Below are 16595 nucleotides of genomic sequence, written 5' to 3' on the forward strand. Positions count from 1 at the left end.
ATGGCTAGCTGACTACATTAGATAAGCCAATGACAAGAAGCCACTCCCACAGAATTACTGATAGACAGAGCTCACCTCACAAGCATAACATCAAGGGAGGTTTTGTTTCTCTGTATCCGTATTTTTAAAAGTTACATATAAAGATCACCCTATTTTAGATGTAAAAACTTACAAAAAGTCGATGTTTGTACAAAACTGTTCCTTAAAGACATATAAAAGTGCAAATAGAAAATTGTTTTACCTGTTAAGTTTAAATTAAGGTTATTTTGAATTAACCCCTTTGTTTACTGTGGAAGGGAAATACTTATATCTTGGTGCTCCCTGGTAATGCTAACCCTGAGGGGATGTGGACAGCCCTGACCACTCCCCTGGTTACCTGTATATAGGTAACCCCTCAGGTACCGCCCCCTCTCCTTCTAGTTCTATCCAACTATCTGATGGTTGCTTTGCCACAAATACTGTACCTGAGTATTGTGCTGAGTGCTTTTATATTTCAGATGCCTTTTCTGAGGGAGACATTTCTTTTGATTCTACTGTTTTGGTTGATTTTATTAAGGCTATTAAAAAGATTCTGGGAGTAGAGGATGAGCAACCCCAAGTTTTCTCAGACTGGTTCAAGTCTAAGTCAGAATCTGATAATACCTTTCCTGTATCTGAAACTATTAACCCAATTTATTTTTCTACCTTTGCTAAGAATGAAAAGCAGCATGGGATACGTGATAAAATACTCTCAATTGCCCAATTCTATACATACTCAGTTTTCAAGCCCACCTATAGTGGGTGCCCTTGTACGCAAGATACTATTTTAGTTAAGCAGCGCGGTTACTGTTAAGCTTTTCATGATCATTTTGAAAAATTATGATCTCTGAAAAATTATGCCCCTGTGTGCTTGAGCTACGTATAACAAAAAAAAAATTACATTTTGTAAGTAATAAAGAAGAAAAAATATATCTAAAAAGATTGAGTCCAATGAAATAAAATATATAACCAATATGTGAAGAAGAAAAGCAGAATATAGTGTAATAATGCAAGAAATAGAGGTGTCCCACTCTAAAGTATAAGGCTTACCAGACCCCAAATGATGAAAAACTTGAGCTGAAAAAGTTGTCAATCAATGCGTTTCTGCCGTAAACCAAGCATTTCTCAAGACTAATATCAGCTCTGCTTACAATATACATAGGGGCTATGAATTAGCAATATCCAGTAAAAAAAGACTGCCTAACAAATGCATATTTAAAACTCGTGGTATTTCCAGACTACAAAGTGACGTCACTTCCGGTTTGGATTGTAACTTCCAGTTGCGGTAGTTTCTTCCAGTATGGTATGATGCCATATTAGCAAAATAGTTCTAGTGATTATGGGGATATAATAGAAAAATCAAGTTTTCCATGGGGTAAAAAAAAAAATATAGGAAATAACTGGCTCTCAATGAGTCTATCTTTATTAAAACATAAAATATATAAAAAGATATATACAGTGTGTGTATATATATATATATATATATATATATATATATATATATAATACATTTCACTTTACCATTTTGCTAAGAAATCCCAGGGAAGTGATCAGAGTTTTTTAGTTGTGAATACCTTACAGCTGTTAAAGACAATTAAACTCAAGTGTGGCTCATGATTAATGCTCCTAGGGTTTAAAAGGGAAGCATTTCTCTAGCTAAGTAGATTTCAGCCAGACAGGAGGCCTGATATGATGTGTTGTGAAAAATATTATATACTAAACGTTTTGCTGGATTTCTGTTTGCTGTTACAATGCAGACAGAGATTTGCTGTTTTGGAAGCTTGTGCAGAGAAGCTTGTCCTTTTGCCTTACCTGCAAACAAACTGTATGCTGCTGTTAAAGTCACCTTGCTATTTTGGAAGAAAATAAAGTTTTGAAAACATTAACTGGATTGTCCTCTATTGCATTTAAACCCTAGAAGACAGTGGTTGCAAAAGATTCTTGTTACATATGGTGGAGAATACGGTCAGTCACATTTTATGTCTGTGGGCTTTATAATTTGCAAGCAACATGGAGGAAGTTATTAAAGCACTGATTCAGTCTACCGCTGTGCAACAGGAGGCCAATTGAAAAGCTGCTGAAAACAGTGCAGCTCTAGAGCAGTTGGTGTTGGCACAGACGGAGAACGCTATGATTATGGCAAAAACACAGAAAGAGAGTACTGAAGTGCTGGTGCAACAGATGGTCACATTTCAAACAGAAACATTCAGGAAGGTTTGTGAGGAACAGCAGAACGCCACATGCACCTTGTGGCAAGAGATTCAAGCTATATCTGAGAGACTGAACTCTGATTCTGCTGGTGGTTGTCAAGGCTCTAAAGTTATACGAGCTAGTCACTATAATCAAAAGATGTCTGCAGCGGACGATGTTGAGGCATATCTTCTTGCCTTTGAGAGAACAGCGGAAAGAGAAGGATGGCCAGCAGATGAGTGGGTGAGCATACTTGCACCTTTTTAAGTGGAGAACCTCAAAAGGCCTACTTTGACCTAGATCCGGAGCAAGCCAGTGACTATGACAAGCTGAAAGCTGAGATCCTGGCATGCCTAGGAATGACTTCTGCAGTACGTGCTCAAAGATTCCACTCTTGGAGATATGCATCTGATAGAGCTACAAGATCACAGATGGTTAACCTCATTCACCTTGCCAGGAAATGGCTGCAACCAGAGGTTAACTCCACTAATAAGATTGTGGAGTTATTGCTGATGGATCACTTTCAATGAGGATTACCTGCTTCCCTGCGTCGATGGGTCAGTCATAGTGACCCTCAAACTGCAGACCAACTGATTGCTTTAGTGGAAAGGTATATTGCGGCAGGAGAAATTTTGCATCTACCTCCAGCAGATTTACCCTCCTCTCCTATTTGCCAGAACTCTACAAGAACCGGTAAAACTATTCAAGGGGGAAGGGGGGGTGGGAGACCAGCAGTTATATTTACAAGATACAAGGGACACTCCTCTGGGAGATAGAGGAACATTTAAATATAACCAACCTGGAAGGAAATCTAATTATAGTATTAAATGTTTTAAGTGTAATGAGGTTGGTCATGTTGCCAGAGACTGTGCCCTTAAAGATGAAATGATGGTCTATAGTACAAGTGATAATACAGGGCCGCACTCATTTCTGTCTAACTGTATTCATCCTGATAATAGTGATGTCTCTCACATGTGTTTGGTGACTGTTAATGATATAATGTGTAAATCATTACTTGAATCAGGTAGTATGGTTACATTAGTGTCAAAATGTATAGTACCTGATGTGACTTTAGATCTTATGATGCATAAAATGGGTATTCATGGTGATAAACTTGAATATGCTACAGCTGATGTAAATTTTGAAACACAATGTAGTTCTGAATTATGGGCTTTAATAGTAAATTCAGCTAAGGAGTCCAAACAATTGAGGATTTTGTGTTTTCTTTTTCTGAAATTGATTTGGACGAAAAACAGTAAAGGTAAAACTCATTGTCATATGCCTGTATTGATAAGAGATCAGCCTATCCAGAATAATGAGCCAGGTGTTAGTACAGAAAGCAATGATGATTTATTAGATTTGGAGGTTAATTGTGGTAATTTTAAAAGTGCCCAATGGGAGGATCCCACTTTGGCTGAAGCAAGAAATTATATTCGGGTTGTAAATGGTGTTCAATCCATTACCTTATCCTCACTTTGAAGTAAATAATAACCTGCTATACAGAGTAGACAAAAAAGGCACAGATATTGTTAAACAGTTGTTGGTACCTCAAATGTTTCGTAATACAGTGTTAAATCTTGCACATAGTCACATACTAGGGGGGCACCTGGGAATGGATAAGACTAAAGAAAGGGTCCTTAGAAGGTTTTACTGGCCAGGTGTGTTTAAGGCCGTTAATAATTATTGCTCTTCATGTCCCAAGTGCCAGCTAACTGCTCCCACTAAGGATTTTTGTAGTCCATTAGTGCCTTTACCAATCATTGATGTGCCATTCGAAAGAATTGCCATGGACTTGATAGGTTCACTGGTGAAGTCAGCCAGAAAACACCAGTGTATACTGGTTGTCCTGGATTATGCAACCCGCTATCCTGAGGCAGTACCCCTACGTAATAGTTCTGCAAAATTTATAGCAAAGGAACTTATGCTTATGTTTAGTAGAGTGGGTATACCCAAGGAAATTTTGACAGATCAAGGAACTCCTTTTATGTCTAAGGTTACAAAAGAATTGTGTAAACTGCTCCATATTAAGCATCTGAAAACTTCAGTATATCACCCTCAAACTGATGGGCTGGTAGAGAGGTTCAATAAGACCCTAAAGAGTATGTAACGAAAGGCTATTGGCAGGTACCCCTCACTGATCAGGCAAAGGAGAAAACTGCTTTTTCAACTCCAGATGGGTTGTTTTAGTATACAGTTTATCCATTACATGGTGCTCCTGCAACATTTCAGACAATGATGGATAGAATTCTAAAGCCCCATGTTTGTTATGCTGCAGCGTATCTTGATGATGTAATCATTTATAGTACAGATTGGGAATCACATCTCCCAAAAGTTCAGGCAGTTCTTGACTCGATTTTCTCTGCTGGCTTAACTGCGAATCCTTTAAAATGTACCATTGGTTTAGAGGGAAGCAAAGTACTCGGGATATACAATTGGGAGAGGATTAGTTAAGCCACAGACAACTAAAATAGAAGCTATCCAAAACTGTCCCCAGCCCCTAACTAAGAAACAAGTTAGAGCTTTTTTGGGTTTGACTGGATATTATAGAAGGTTTATTCCAGATTTTACTACAATAGCTGCTCCTTTAACTGATCTTACAAAGGCAAAATCACCAGTTATGGTTAAATGGTCTACAGAAGCAGACAAGACTTTTAAGCATTTGAAAGATGCCCTGTGTGACTATCCAGTTTTGGTAACTACAAATTTTTGTAAAGATTTTATAGTGCAGACTGATGCTTCTGATGTTGGTGTGGGGGCTGTTCTTTCCTAAGTGTACCAAAGGGAGGAGCATCCTGTATTATTTCTTAGTAAAAAATTAAAGAATGTTTAGCTATTAAGTGGGCTTTGGAGTCTCTTCGGTACTATTTGTTGGGGAGGAAATTCAGGTTGATTACAGATCATGCTCCTCTCAAATGGATGAGTCTGAATAAGGAGAGGAATGCAAGAGTGACTAGATGGTTTCTTAGTCTGCAGCCTTTTCATTTCATTGTTGAGCACAGAGCAGGTCTTTTGCAGGGCAATGCTGATGGTCTTTCAAGGGTACACTCTTTAATGTCTATGATCACTCACTCCAACAAGTGTGAGCTGGGGGGGAGGAAGTGTGACAGAAAGTCTGGTTTGGTGATAGAGGGAGTATATGTTAGACCAAGTTTAATACATTTCACTTTACCATTTTGCTAAGAAACTCCAATGCAGACAGAGATTTGCTGTTTTGGAAGCTTGTGCAAAGAAGCTTGTCCTTTTTCCTTATCTGCGAACAAACTCTATGCTGCTGTTAAAGTCACCTTGCTATTTTGGAAGAAAATAAAGTTTTGAAAACTTTAACTGGATTGTCCTCTATTGCATTTAAACCCTAGAAGACAGTGGTTGCCAAAGATTCCTTGTTACAATATATAAAATGTATGACTGACTCATAAAATACCTTTAGATAAAGAAGATATTAGGATAATAAGAATATATAAAAAATATATAAAACAACCGTATAAAATATTTTTAAATTCTAAAGTCGTATATGGGGACACACTAAAACTAATATGTGGGTGTCCCACGGGTGTAATGTGAGTGCAGGGGGGGAGGATCGGAGGAGGATCGGAGGAGGAGAGCCCGGGGCCCGAGCAGGAGGAGAGATACAGGCAGACTGGAGCCAGGCACTGAACGGATAGCACAGACTGCGGGATAATCATGAAAACCCTGGCCGAGCCAGGGTTTGCCTTTCCTGACTGGGCCTATAAGCCGGAGTCCAGTCCGGGATCCCGACAGATACAGTTGTTGCATTTCATTTTGGAGCTGCTGCGGAAAGAGGAATATCATGATGTCATCGCCTGGCAGGGAGACTATGGAGAGTTTGTTATTAAAGACCCTGATGAGGTAGCACGGCTGTGGGGGGTCCGCAAGTGCAAACCTCAGATGAATTATGACAAATTAAGTCGTGCACTGAGGTATTACTACAATAAAAGGATCCTGCATAAAACCAAAGGCAAACGTTTCACCTATAAGTTCAACTTTAATAAACTGGTGCTAGTGAACTATCCCTTCATAGATATGGGCATGGCAGGAGGGCCAGTCCCTCAGAGTGCCCCCCCTGTCCCTTCAGGGGGATCCCACTTCAGATTCCCACCCTGCACCCTGTCAGACGTCCTGTCTCCCAATGAAGAACTGCGATCTCCTACACTTTTCTCCTCTGTGGCACGTCGCTTGGCACGAGGCTCTGTCAGTGACTGTAGTGATGGAACATCTGCTAATTCTGAGGTGGAGGAGAGTCTTAGTGAGGAGCAGCACCGCAGAGGTCCTGGACCTGATATTCCAGCCTTTAGGGGGCCTCCACTTCCTCGCCTATCACATGAGGGCATCTTCAGGGTCTACCCTCGTCCACGGGTTCCAGAGCCGCTCAGCCCTTTCCCTGTATCACCAATGGGGGCACCTTCTGGTCTTCTTCCTCCACAACTTTCACCTGCTCTGCCCATGACACCCAATCACATGAACTATACCCCATCACCAACACTCAGCCCTATGTATCCAGGAGGAAGTCACTTCTCTTTTAATCCAGACGACATGAAACGCTACCTTCAAGCACACATGCAGAGCATTTACAATTACCACCTCAGTCCAAGGGCATTCCTACACTACCCTAGCATTATTGTGCCTCAACCACAGCGCCCTGACAAGCCTATACATTTGCCGCCTGATAAGCCTCCCTTCAAATTCAAACTGCAACCCCCTCCACTGGGCAAAAAACAGCATGAGCGTCCCATGGAGCAGTGCTCATCATCAACGTCGTCCTCTTCTGGTGTTCCACAGATTAAAGTGGAGCCAACTTCTGATGCAGAAGAGGAAGAGGAGGAGCTGACAGTGGAAGTGACAGACATCAGTGAAGAGGAGGAAGATGAAGAGGTGTTCAAAGCTCCCTCTGCTCCGGAGCTGAAAGTCTCACCGCCTGCACCACCCGGGAGAGAGGAGGAGTACTCTTATGCTGGGGGAGAGAGTGGTCGTTGCATCCCATTAAAATTGCGCTTCAAGCGCCGTTGGAGTGAGGATCAGTGGCTGGAAGCTGAAGGGGGAGCAGAGGAGTCAGACAAAAAAGTGAGGGGTAATCCAGAGGAAACAAACCTCCACCATCAGCAAGGTGGCTTGCCTTGCAGGAGGGTGAGCACTGACCTGCAGCGTGCCACTGAGGAACTTTCACTTGAGAGTCGGGATTCTTAATTGACCTCTTTGGGAAAATGTGGCCTATGGTGCAGAAGCAGGTCAATGATATGCAGAAAACTTTAACCTCTTGAGCACTATAGGGGTGGAATGACAAAACAAAACCTTAAGCTTTGTATTTCTGCAAAATTGTTCCCATGTTAAAGGCCCTATTAACTGTCCCACAATGTCAGCCATTTTCAAGATTGGATTTTTATTTTATTTTTTAAATCCTCAATTTTTAATTTCTGGTTTTGCTTAAAATTACCAGAACTGCTGCAGAAAAGCTTTTATTTTTAACAGGACACTGTTCTAAATCTCACGCCTTAATAGGCAGCCATTTTCCCATCCCACCTTTTCCTAGTACATATGTAAATATTGCCTTTTTACTTGCATGGTGATCAGCTGAGGAGCTGTGAACAATCAGGTTTTGTACCATAGCAAGAAAATCCCAAAGGAAGCAACAGACTATTGTATTTATATTTTCCCCTCACCCCTCCAGTGCTTACCCAGCCCTTGCCAGTTTTACTGGCACCTTCTCAGGTTTATCGGGGTGCAATGCCCCAATTTCACCTTGGGCAGACTTGTATCCCTGTGCTTTAGCTGTCCCCCTCCCCACTCAGGACACTATATTTAACCTTTTAAGGGACTGCCTTTGCTTGTAAACATCTCTATCCATGAAATTTATTTATTGATGACAGACTGCTCCACCTCAATTTATGTTCTTGTGTGCTGCCTTATACACCGTGGCTTATATGTAAAAAAACAAACTAATTTTCTTCTATTATTGCATTTTATAAACTTTTTTATATTCTGCTGTGCTCCTTCCTTATTCAAAAAATCTGGATTTTATTGATCTTTTTTTTTGTAATTATTATTATTTCTAAAAAAAAAATTAAATGATAATGTTGATAGGAGTTTTAAGCATTCCCAAAACAAATATGTTCAAATATAATTGTGAGGATGTTGTACACCTATAGTTTCTACCCTTCACTGGATCTACAAAAATATATACATAAAATGATGTAATGTCCAACACAGATATAGTGTACCCTCTCTGTAATTTGTTTATCTTAATGTAAACTGAGGTTTAAGTAGCAATTTATCTAATTTATCTCCTGTAATGTTTTTGAAGGCATTGAACTCACAATCAGACATATAATGTGCCTTATTGCGATTCCCTGCAGGCTGCATCACCAAGTCTTAAACAATATAGTCCCCCTGTCACCTTAATTCTCAAAGCCTTGCCATTTAAAATAGGAAGGACCATGCCTTGACCTTATGTTTACAATGGAAAATGTGTAAAGTAGAGATTGGGTTTTCTGGCGTTAATGTTTTTTAGGGTGGCGTCAGGCAAATATCAGTGAAGGTGTAAACCTTTTCTCTGTTTAGGCTGATGCTTTGATGACACTTAGCATCATTTAATTATTATGGTTTTCCAGTACCATATTTTGCACCAGTGCTTTACTGTGCTATGGATGTCATTCTATTTAGAACATTGTTTAACCCTTCAGCTGCCAGAAGCATGATTCCGAACCTATGAAACTACAGGACCTTGATCCTTCTTTAAGACGTAGAATCCTTAAACTGGCTTGTGAGACTATGTATTATACTACTTTTTATTACCACAATAGGGGTATGCAACAGATTTCCCTAATAAGCATTTTATCTCTGGCTACGAGAGGGTTAATGCCGTAGCTCATACCAGCAAACTGGGGTGCATGGGGGAGGATGATCTGGCTCTGGGACAGGTAAAAACAACAAGTTCAACCTTGATACTTGCATTGAAGAAAAAAATTCTCTTATACACGCAGATTGTAAATATATATAGAAAAGTCTGTGCACATTTAAGAATGTATCTTAAACAATAAAAAAAAATATTTCATCTGTTAAAAAAAAAACAAAAAAAAAACAACTAATATGTGTTGATACATGTAATCAATGTGTCCAACATATTGTACTATATTATAAAAAATACTAGCAGAAATAAAAAGTAGGGATATCCAATAAAAAAGAGATAAAAAACATAAATTATGCTTACCTGATAATTTAATTTCCTTCTGTATGAGGAGAGTCCACGGCATCATAATTCGTTACTGTTGCTAAATACTGAACCTGGCCACCAGGAGGAGGCAAAGACACCCCAGCAAAAGGCTTAAATACTCCCCCCACTTCCCTCATATCTCAGTCATTCTGCCAAGGGAACAAGGAACAATAGGAGAAATATCAGGGTATAAATGGTATAAAGAAGAGAAAACCTAATTTTGGTCCACCCATCGGAGTATACGGGCGGGGGCCATAGACTCTCCTCATGCAGAAGGAAATTATCAGGTAAGCATAATTTCTTTTCCTTCTTAATATGAGGAGAGTCCACCGCATCATTCCTTACTGTTGGGAAAACTATACCCAAGCTCTAGAGGACACTAAATGATAACAGGAGGGGTAAAAGAGAGGCAACCCCTAATCTGAGGGCACCACAGCCTGGAAAACCTTTCTCGCAAAAGCTGCTTCAGCCGAAGCAAAAACGTCAAACTTGTAGAATTTAGAAAAAGTATGTAAGGAGGACCAGGTAGCCGCCTTACAAATCTGATCCATAGAGGCCTCGTTCTTAAAGGCCCAAGAGGAAGCCACCGCTCTAGTGGAATGAGCAGTAATCCTCTGAGGAGGTCTAAGTCCCGCTGACTCATAAGCTAAGCGTTTAACACTCTTCAACCAAAAAGATAAGGAAGTCGAAGAAGCCTTCAGACCCTTATGCTTCCCAGAGTAGATCACAAAAAAGGAAGAAGTTTGCCTAAAATCTTTAGTAGCTTGAAGATAAAACTTCAACCACATCCAGATTATGAAGTAAACGTTCCTTCGAAGAAGAAGGATTAGGACACAAGGAAGCAACCACAATCTCCTGATTGATGTTATGATCAGACACAGCCTTAGGGAGAAAACTGAAGCAGGTACATAGGACAGCCTTATTAGTGTGGAACACCAGATAAGGAGGCTCACATTGCAAGGCAGCTATTTCATAAACTCTGCGTGCCGACGCAATAGCCAATAGAAAAAGAACCTTCCAGGACAACAATTTGATGTCAACCGAATGCATAGGCTCAAACGGAGCCCGTTGCAAAATCTTAAGAACAAGATTCAAACTCCAAGGTGGAGCATTAGATCTAAACACAGGTCTGATCCTAATCAGAGCCTTAACAAAAGATTGCACGTCAGGGAGCTCTGCAAGCCTCTTGTGCAGCAAAATAGATAGGGCCGAAATCTGTCCCCTCAGGGAACTGGCAGAAAGACCCTTCTCCAGACCCTCCTGGAGAAAAGAAAGTATGCTGGCAGCCTTGACCTTATGCCTTCACACCAGAATAAGTAAGATATCCACACTTTATGATAGATGCGAAGAGTAACAGGCTTATGATCCTAAATGAGAGTGTCAATAACCCTCTCAGAGAAACCTCTCTTGGCTAAGACTAAGCGTTCAATCTCCATGCAGTCAGCCTCAGAGAATCTAGATTTTGATGAACAAAGAGACCCTGTTCCAGCAGATCCCTGCAACAAGGAAACTTCCACAGAGGAGATGAGGACATCCCCACCAGGTCCGTGAACCACATAATTTGCGGCCACAATGGAGCAATCAGTTTCACTGATGCCTGCTCCTGCTTGATGCGGGCCACTACACAAGGAAAAAGTGGTAACTGCGAGAAAATGTAAATTAGATTGAACCTCCAAGGCACTGCTAATGCATCTATTAGCTCCGCTTGAGGATCCCTGGACCGCGACCCATATCTGGGTAGCTTGGAATTGAGATGGGACACCATGAGATCTATCTCCGGCGTCCCCCATTTGTTGCAAATCTCCGCAAACACCTCAGGATGGAGAGACCTTCTTCCCGGATGAAAGGATTGTCTGCTGAGGAAATCTGCTTTCCAGTTGTCCACACCCGGAATGTGGATCACTGACTGCAAGCAGCTGTGGGCCTCTGCCCACTCCAGAATCTGAGATACTTCTCTCATTGCTAGGGAGCTTCTCTTTCCCCCCTGATGGTTGATGTAAGCCACCGAGGTTATGTTGTCTGATTGGAATCTGATGAACTGGGACAAACCCAGAAGAGGCCAAGCCTTTAGAGCATTAATGATTGCCCGAAGTATCAGAATGTTGATTGGGAGGAAGGATGTCCCTAGGGACAGGTGAACTGGACAGAGCCACCAGGAGAGTGATTCTCTCAACCGGTTGTCCAGAGAAATCTGTTGAGACAGATCAGAATGATTGCCATTCCACTGTCTCAGCATGCACAGCTGTAGTGGTCTGATATGGAATCTGGCAAAAGGAATGATGTCCATGCTGGACACCATGAGACCAATCACCTCCATTCACCGAGCCACAGAGGGTCTTAAGGATTTCTGGAGGGCAAGACAAGTGGAAGTTAGCTTGTAACGTCTCTGGTCTGTAAGGAATATCCTCATGGATATGGAGTCTATTATAGTACCCAGGAATTCCACCCTGGTACTGGGAATAAGAGAACACTTTTCTAAGTTTATCTTCCATCCATGAGATCAAAGAAGAAGCAAAAGAGATTTTGAATGGTCTTCTGCCAGATGACAAGATGATGCTTGATCCAGAATATCGTCCAAGTATGGAGCTACTGCTATACCTTTTGTCTGGCAACTGCAAGCAGAGCCCCTAGAACCTTCGTAAAAACTCTTGGAGCAGTAGCTAGACCAAACGGAAGTGCAATAAATTGGAAGTGCTGGTCCAGGAACGCAAACCTTAGGAACTTGAAGTGTTCCTTGTGGATTGGAATGTGAAGGTAAGCATCCTTCATATCTATAGTGGTCATGAACTGTCCTTTCAGAACTAAGGGAAGGATGGACCTTATTGTCTCCATCTTGAACGAGGGTACAGATAGGAATTTGTTTAAGCACTTTAGGTCCAGAATCGGGCGGAAAGTTCCCTCCTTCTTTGGGACCACAAAAAGGTTTGAATAGTATCTCAAACTTCTTTCTGTGAGAGGTACCGGGACAATGACTCCTAGGGAGGAGAGATCCTGCACGCACCCCAAAAAGGCTTCTCTCTGTTCTGGCCTGGAAGACAGGTTAGATAGGAGGAATCTGCCCCTGGGTTGATGAGACTTGAAACCTATCTTGTATCCCTGAGCGATGACCTCCAGGACCCATGGGTCTTGCCCGTCCCAAAACCAAGCATCTGAAAATAGTGACAGTCTGCCCCCTACGTGATTCAGAACTGGATCGAGAGCCGCTCCCTTCATGCCGACTTTGTCTCGGCAGGCTTCTTGCTCTGCTTGGATTTATTCCAGGACTGAGCTGGCTTCCAAGTACCTTTGGATTGCTCGGGTGTTGCAGAGGGCTGCTGACTTTGGGATTTATCAGAACGAAAGGAACGAAAATAAGGATCTAGTACCTTAAGCTTGTTCTTCTTATCCTGCGGTAAAAAGTCACCTTTGTCTCCAGTAACCATGGAGATAATTAAGTCCTGGCCTGGACCAAATAAAATCTTTCCCTTAAAGTGGAGGTAAAGAAGTCTGGACATAGAAGTCATGTCCGCAGGCCAGGGCTTCAGCCATAGTGCCCTACAGGCTTGAACAGAAAAACCTGAAGCCTTAGCATTCAGGCAAATAATTTGCATATTTGCATCACAAATAAAATAATTAGCCACCCTTAAGGCCTTAATTCTTTCCTGGATCACGTCGAGGTGACACTCCACCTCAATCAACTCAGATAAGGAGTCGCACCAGTAGGTAGCCGCTCCAGCAACCGCAGCAACAGCCGCTGCCAGTTGAAACAAATGTCCCGTAAGTTGAAACATCTTTCTTAACAGAGTTTTTATCTTCTTATCCTCTGGCTATTTAAACGATGAACTATCCTCAAGCGAGACAGTAGTGCGTTTAGCAAGCGTGGAGATAGCGCCATCCACCTTGGGGATGGAACCCCACAACTCCAATTGAGAGTCCGGGACTGGGAACAATTTCTTAAAAGAAGATGAAGGGGAAAAGGAAGAACTAATCCTTTCCCATTCATTCCTAAAAATGTTCGCCATCTTTACAGGAACCGGGAACGTTTGTGGTACAACCCTGTCCTTATAGACCTTATCTAATTTAGGAATCAAAGGTCAACTAGTTGATGACCCCTGGGAAGGATAGCAATATTTGACCTTTCACTTGCGCTTAGCAGGGCAAGGTAAAGTACTAAAGGCCAAAGTATCTACATATGCTAAAATATCAAAGTTAAAAATTAATTTATTACAAACTTAACATATGGTAGGGTACCCTATACACAATTCAAAATGACAGATAAAAACTATTAAAAACAATTAAAAACAATTATGATCAATTGATTAGGGGTAGGTCAATTCCTCAAGACAAGTTTCATCAAATTTGTGAGAAACTAATATAGCTGTGTATAAAAATAAGTGTCCAAAAAATTATATATATATATATATATATATATATATATATATATATATAGAGAGAGAGAGAGAGAGAGAGAGAGAGAGAGAGAGAGAGAGAGAGAGAGAGAGAGAGAGAGAGAGAGAGAGAAATGAGGGTTAGGTAATAAGCGCTGTCTTAAAGTCTGAAGAGTTCCTGGGAGCTGCTAATTTCTAAGAGAGTATACTTGTAACCACTAACAAGTAGAGTAAGGTTAGATAAAAAGGAGGTGTATAGAAATAGCGCTGAAGGATCTCTAGAAATGAGTGTGATCATATGTATAGAAATAAATGTATGAGGTACCACTTTATATGTAACTCCAAATTTGCTTAAAAAAAATATATAATTTATATATTATGAAAATATTTGTCTTTTTATTAAAAAGACTGTGGGCTCAGTTAACACCAACTGCAGTCACTTTTTTCTGATTGCAGTGTTTCTGTGCTGAGTCCTAATTGCTAAAAACAATGTTTATTGGGTATGTATAAAGAACACAGTGGTAAAAACAAAATCAAATGTGAGCAGCACAAAAATTAAACATACACAAACAAAGTTAATGCAGTATTTTCTCTGGGTCCAGCTGGCTGACTGAAACTAACCCGTAGAAAGTGTGTAACAGTCAGGTGCTGGATCTGTAAGATAGCAAAAATAAAAAATATATTTAAAAATTGAAACTGAGATGTGGCATTTATGTATGGTAAAAATGATCTGAAAAATTGATGAGGAAAAAAAACTTTTGGATAAAAATATTTTAAGAATGTGTGTTGTAGGAATTATAAAATCATCATGTACAGGTATGGAATTTAATGGAATATAATGGAATAAAATTAATTTGAGGGATCAAGCTTAAAAGTTAATCTATTCTTAAAATATTTTTATCCAAAAGTTTTTTTTCCTCATCAATTTTTCAGATCATTTTTTACAATACATAAATGCCACATCTCAGTTTCAATTTTTAAATATATTTTTTTATTTTTGCTATCTTACAGATCCAGCACCTGACTGTTACACACTTTCTATGAGTTAGTTTCAGTCAGCCAGCTGGACCCAGAGAAAATACTGCATTAACTTTGATTTGTGTATGTTTAATTTTTGTGCTGCTCACATTTGATTTTGTTTTTACCACTGTGTTCTTTATACATACCCAATAAACATTGTTTTTAGCATTTAGGATTCAGTACAGAAACACTGCAATCAGAAAAAAGTGACTGCAGTTGGTGTTAACTGAGCCCACAGTCTTTTTAATAAAAAGACAAATATTTTCATAATATATAAATTATATATTTTTTTAAGCAAATTTAGGGTTACATATAAAGTGGTACCTCATATATTTATTTTTATACATATGATCACACTCATTTCTAGAGATCCTTCAGCGCTATTTCTATACACCTCCTTATATATATATATATATATATATATATATATATATATATATATATATATATATATATATATATATATATATATATATATATATATATATATATATATAAAAGTGTCCAAAGTGGATATAAGTGTCCTCTGTGAATATCCAATGTGTCCAAATGGAGACTCCTAGTGTGGTGAATCCTAATTAGGTTGTATCCAGTGTTCACAAAATATTAATAAAAATAAAAATCAAAAAAATTAAGTTAAAAAAATGAAAAATATAGAACCAAAAAATGAAGCTCCAAAATCCAATATAATATCCAATATAATTGATACCTGTGAAAACAAAAATAAAATAAATTGAGACTAGGCTTACCCTATTTTCAGACTCGAGCAGTGACTGTCTATATCGACACATTTCGGCCCCAAACTGGGCCTTTTTCAAGATGTCAACTGCTAGTAGTGTTAAGACTTAAATAGCCTATATTGGCCAATCATAATCTACACTTTTTCCTGCCTCGAAAATGCCCTTGTGTATATCATTGATTTCGGTCATTGCCCTTAATCAAAATGGTGATTCTTATTGTCATTATTAGGTCACTTCCGGGCTCGAAAATGCCCTTATGTAATATCATTGATTTCGGTCATTGCCCTTCATCAAAATGGTGACTCTTATTGCCATTATTAGGTCATTTCCGGTCTTGAAAATGCCCTTATGTATAGCATTGATTTCAATCATTGCCCTTAGTCAAAATGGTGACTATTAGTATCATTTATTAGGTCACTTCTGGTTTTAGTGATATTCAAAGAAGCCATTTCACTTTTAAAATAAGTATCCCAAATCTAAGATTACATTAACTTTTGTTGTATATTAACCTGAAATGGAATACCCTTAGGTGTATCAGAGGATCTGGATTGTTAATTTGTAATCGTTCACGGATCTTAGCAAACTACCTACCGGTAGTGAGAATACGTCACTTCCGGATGATGTGTCACTTCTGGTTTTTCAGGTTCTGTGCCACTTCCGCCCAAAATATGCCATTGTAGCCGGTTTGCAATATAGAATTCTGGGAAATATAGATTATGGCTCTATGGACTAGAGAAGATATAATTTTGGGCTCTCCAATATAAAAACCAATGTGGTAGTTTGTGTAAAAGTTAATAGTCTGCTCGAGTCTTAAGGTCCAAATCTCCAATAATGTATAAGAATTATAAAAATATAGAAAATGCCTAAAGTTACAATTACACATATACCATCAAAAATGGAACAAACATTCAGAATATTAAAAGATCAGATTTATCTTCTATAATCAACATCAAATGTAGAAGTTCTAAAATTATTGGTATTAAGTGTTAACAGCCCTCACATACAAAATCTCTACAAACAAACTGTATAAAAATA

At 39.5% G+C, this 16595-nt stretch overlaps 1 protein-coding gene across 1 annotated transcript; it reads left to right on the top strand.

Annotated features, from left to right (window-relative positions):
- The first annotated feature begins 5889 nt into the window (after window positions 1-5889).
- Window positions 5890-7410, top strand: LOC128662372 (ETS domain-containing transcription factor ERF-like). Its single transcript, XM_053716163.1, has one exon. The coding sequence runs from the start codon at window positions 5890-5892 to the stop codon at window positions 7408-7410; it is 1521 nt and encodes a 506-aa protein (XP_053572138.1).
- Window positions 7411-16595: the final 9185 nt, after the last annotated feature.

The sequence above is a fragment of the Bombina bombina genome, chromosome 6, assembly GCF_027579735.1.
Source record: "Bombina bombina isolate aBomBom1 chromosome 6, aBomBom1.pri, whole genome shotgun sequence".
Lineage (NCBI taxonomy): Eukaryota > Metazoa > Chordata > Amphibia > Anura > Bombinatoridae > Bombina > Bombina bombina.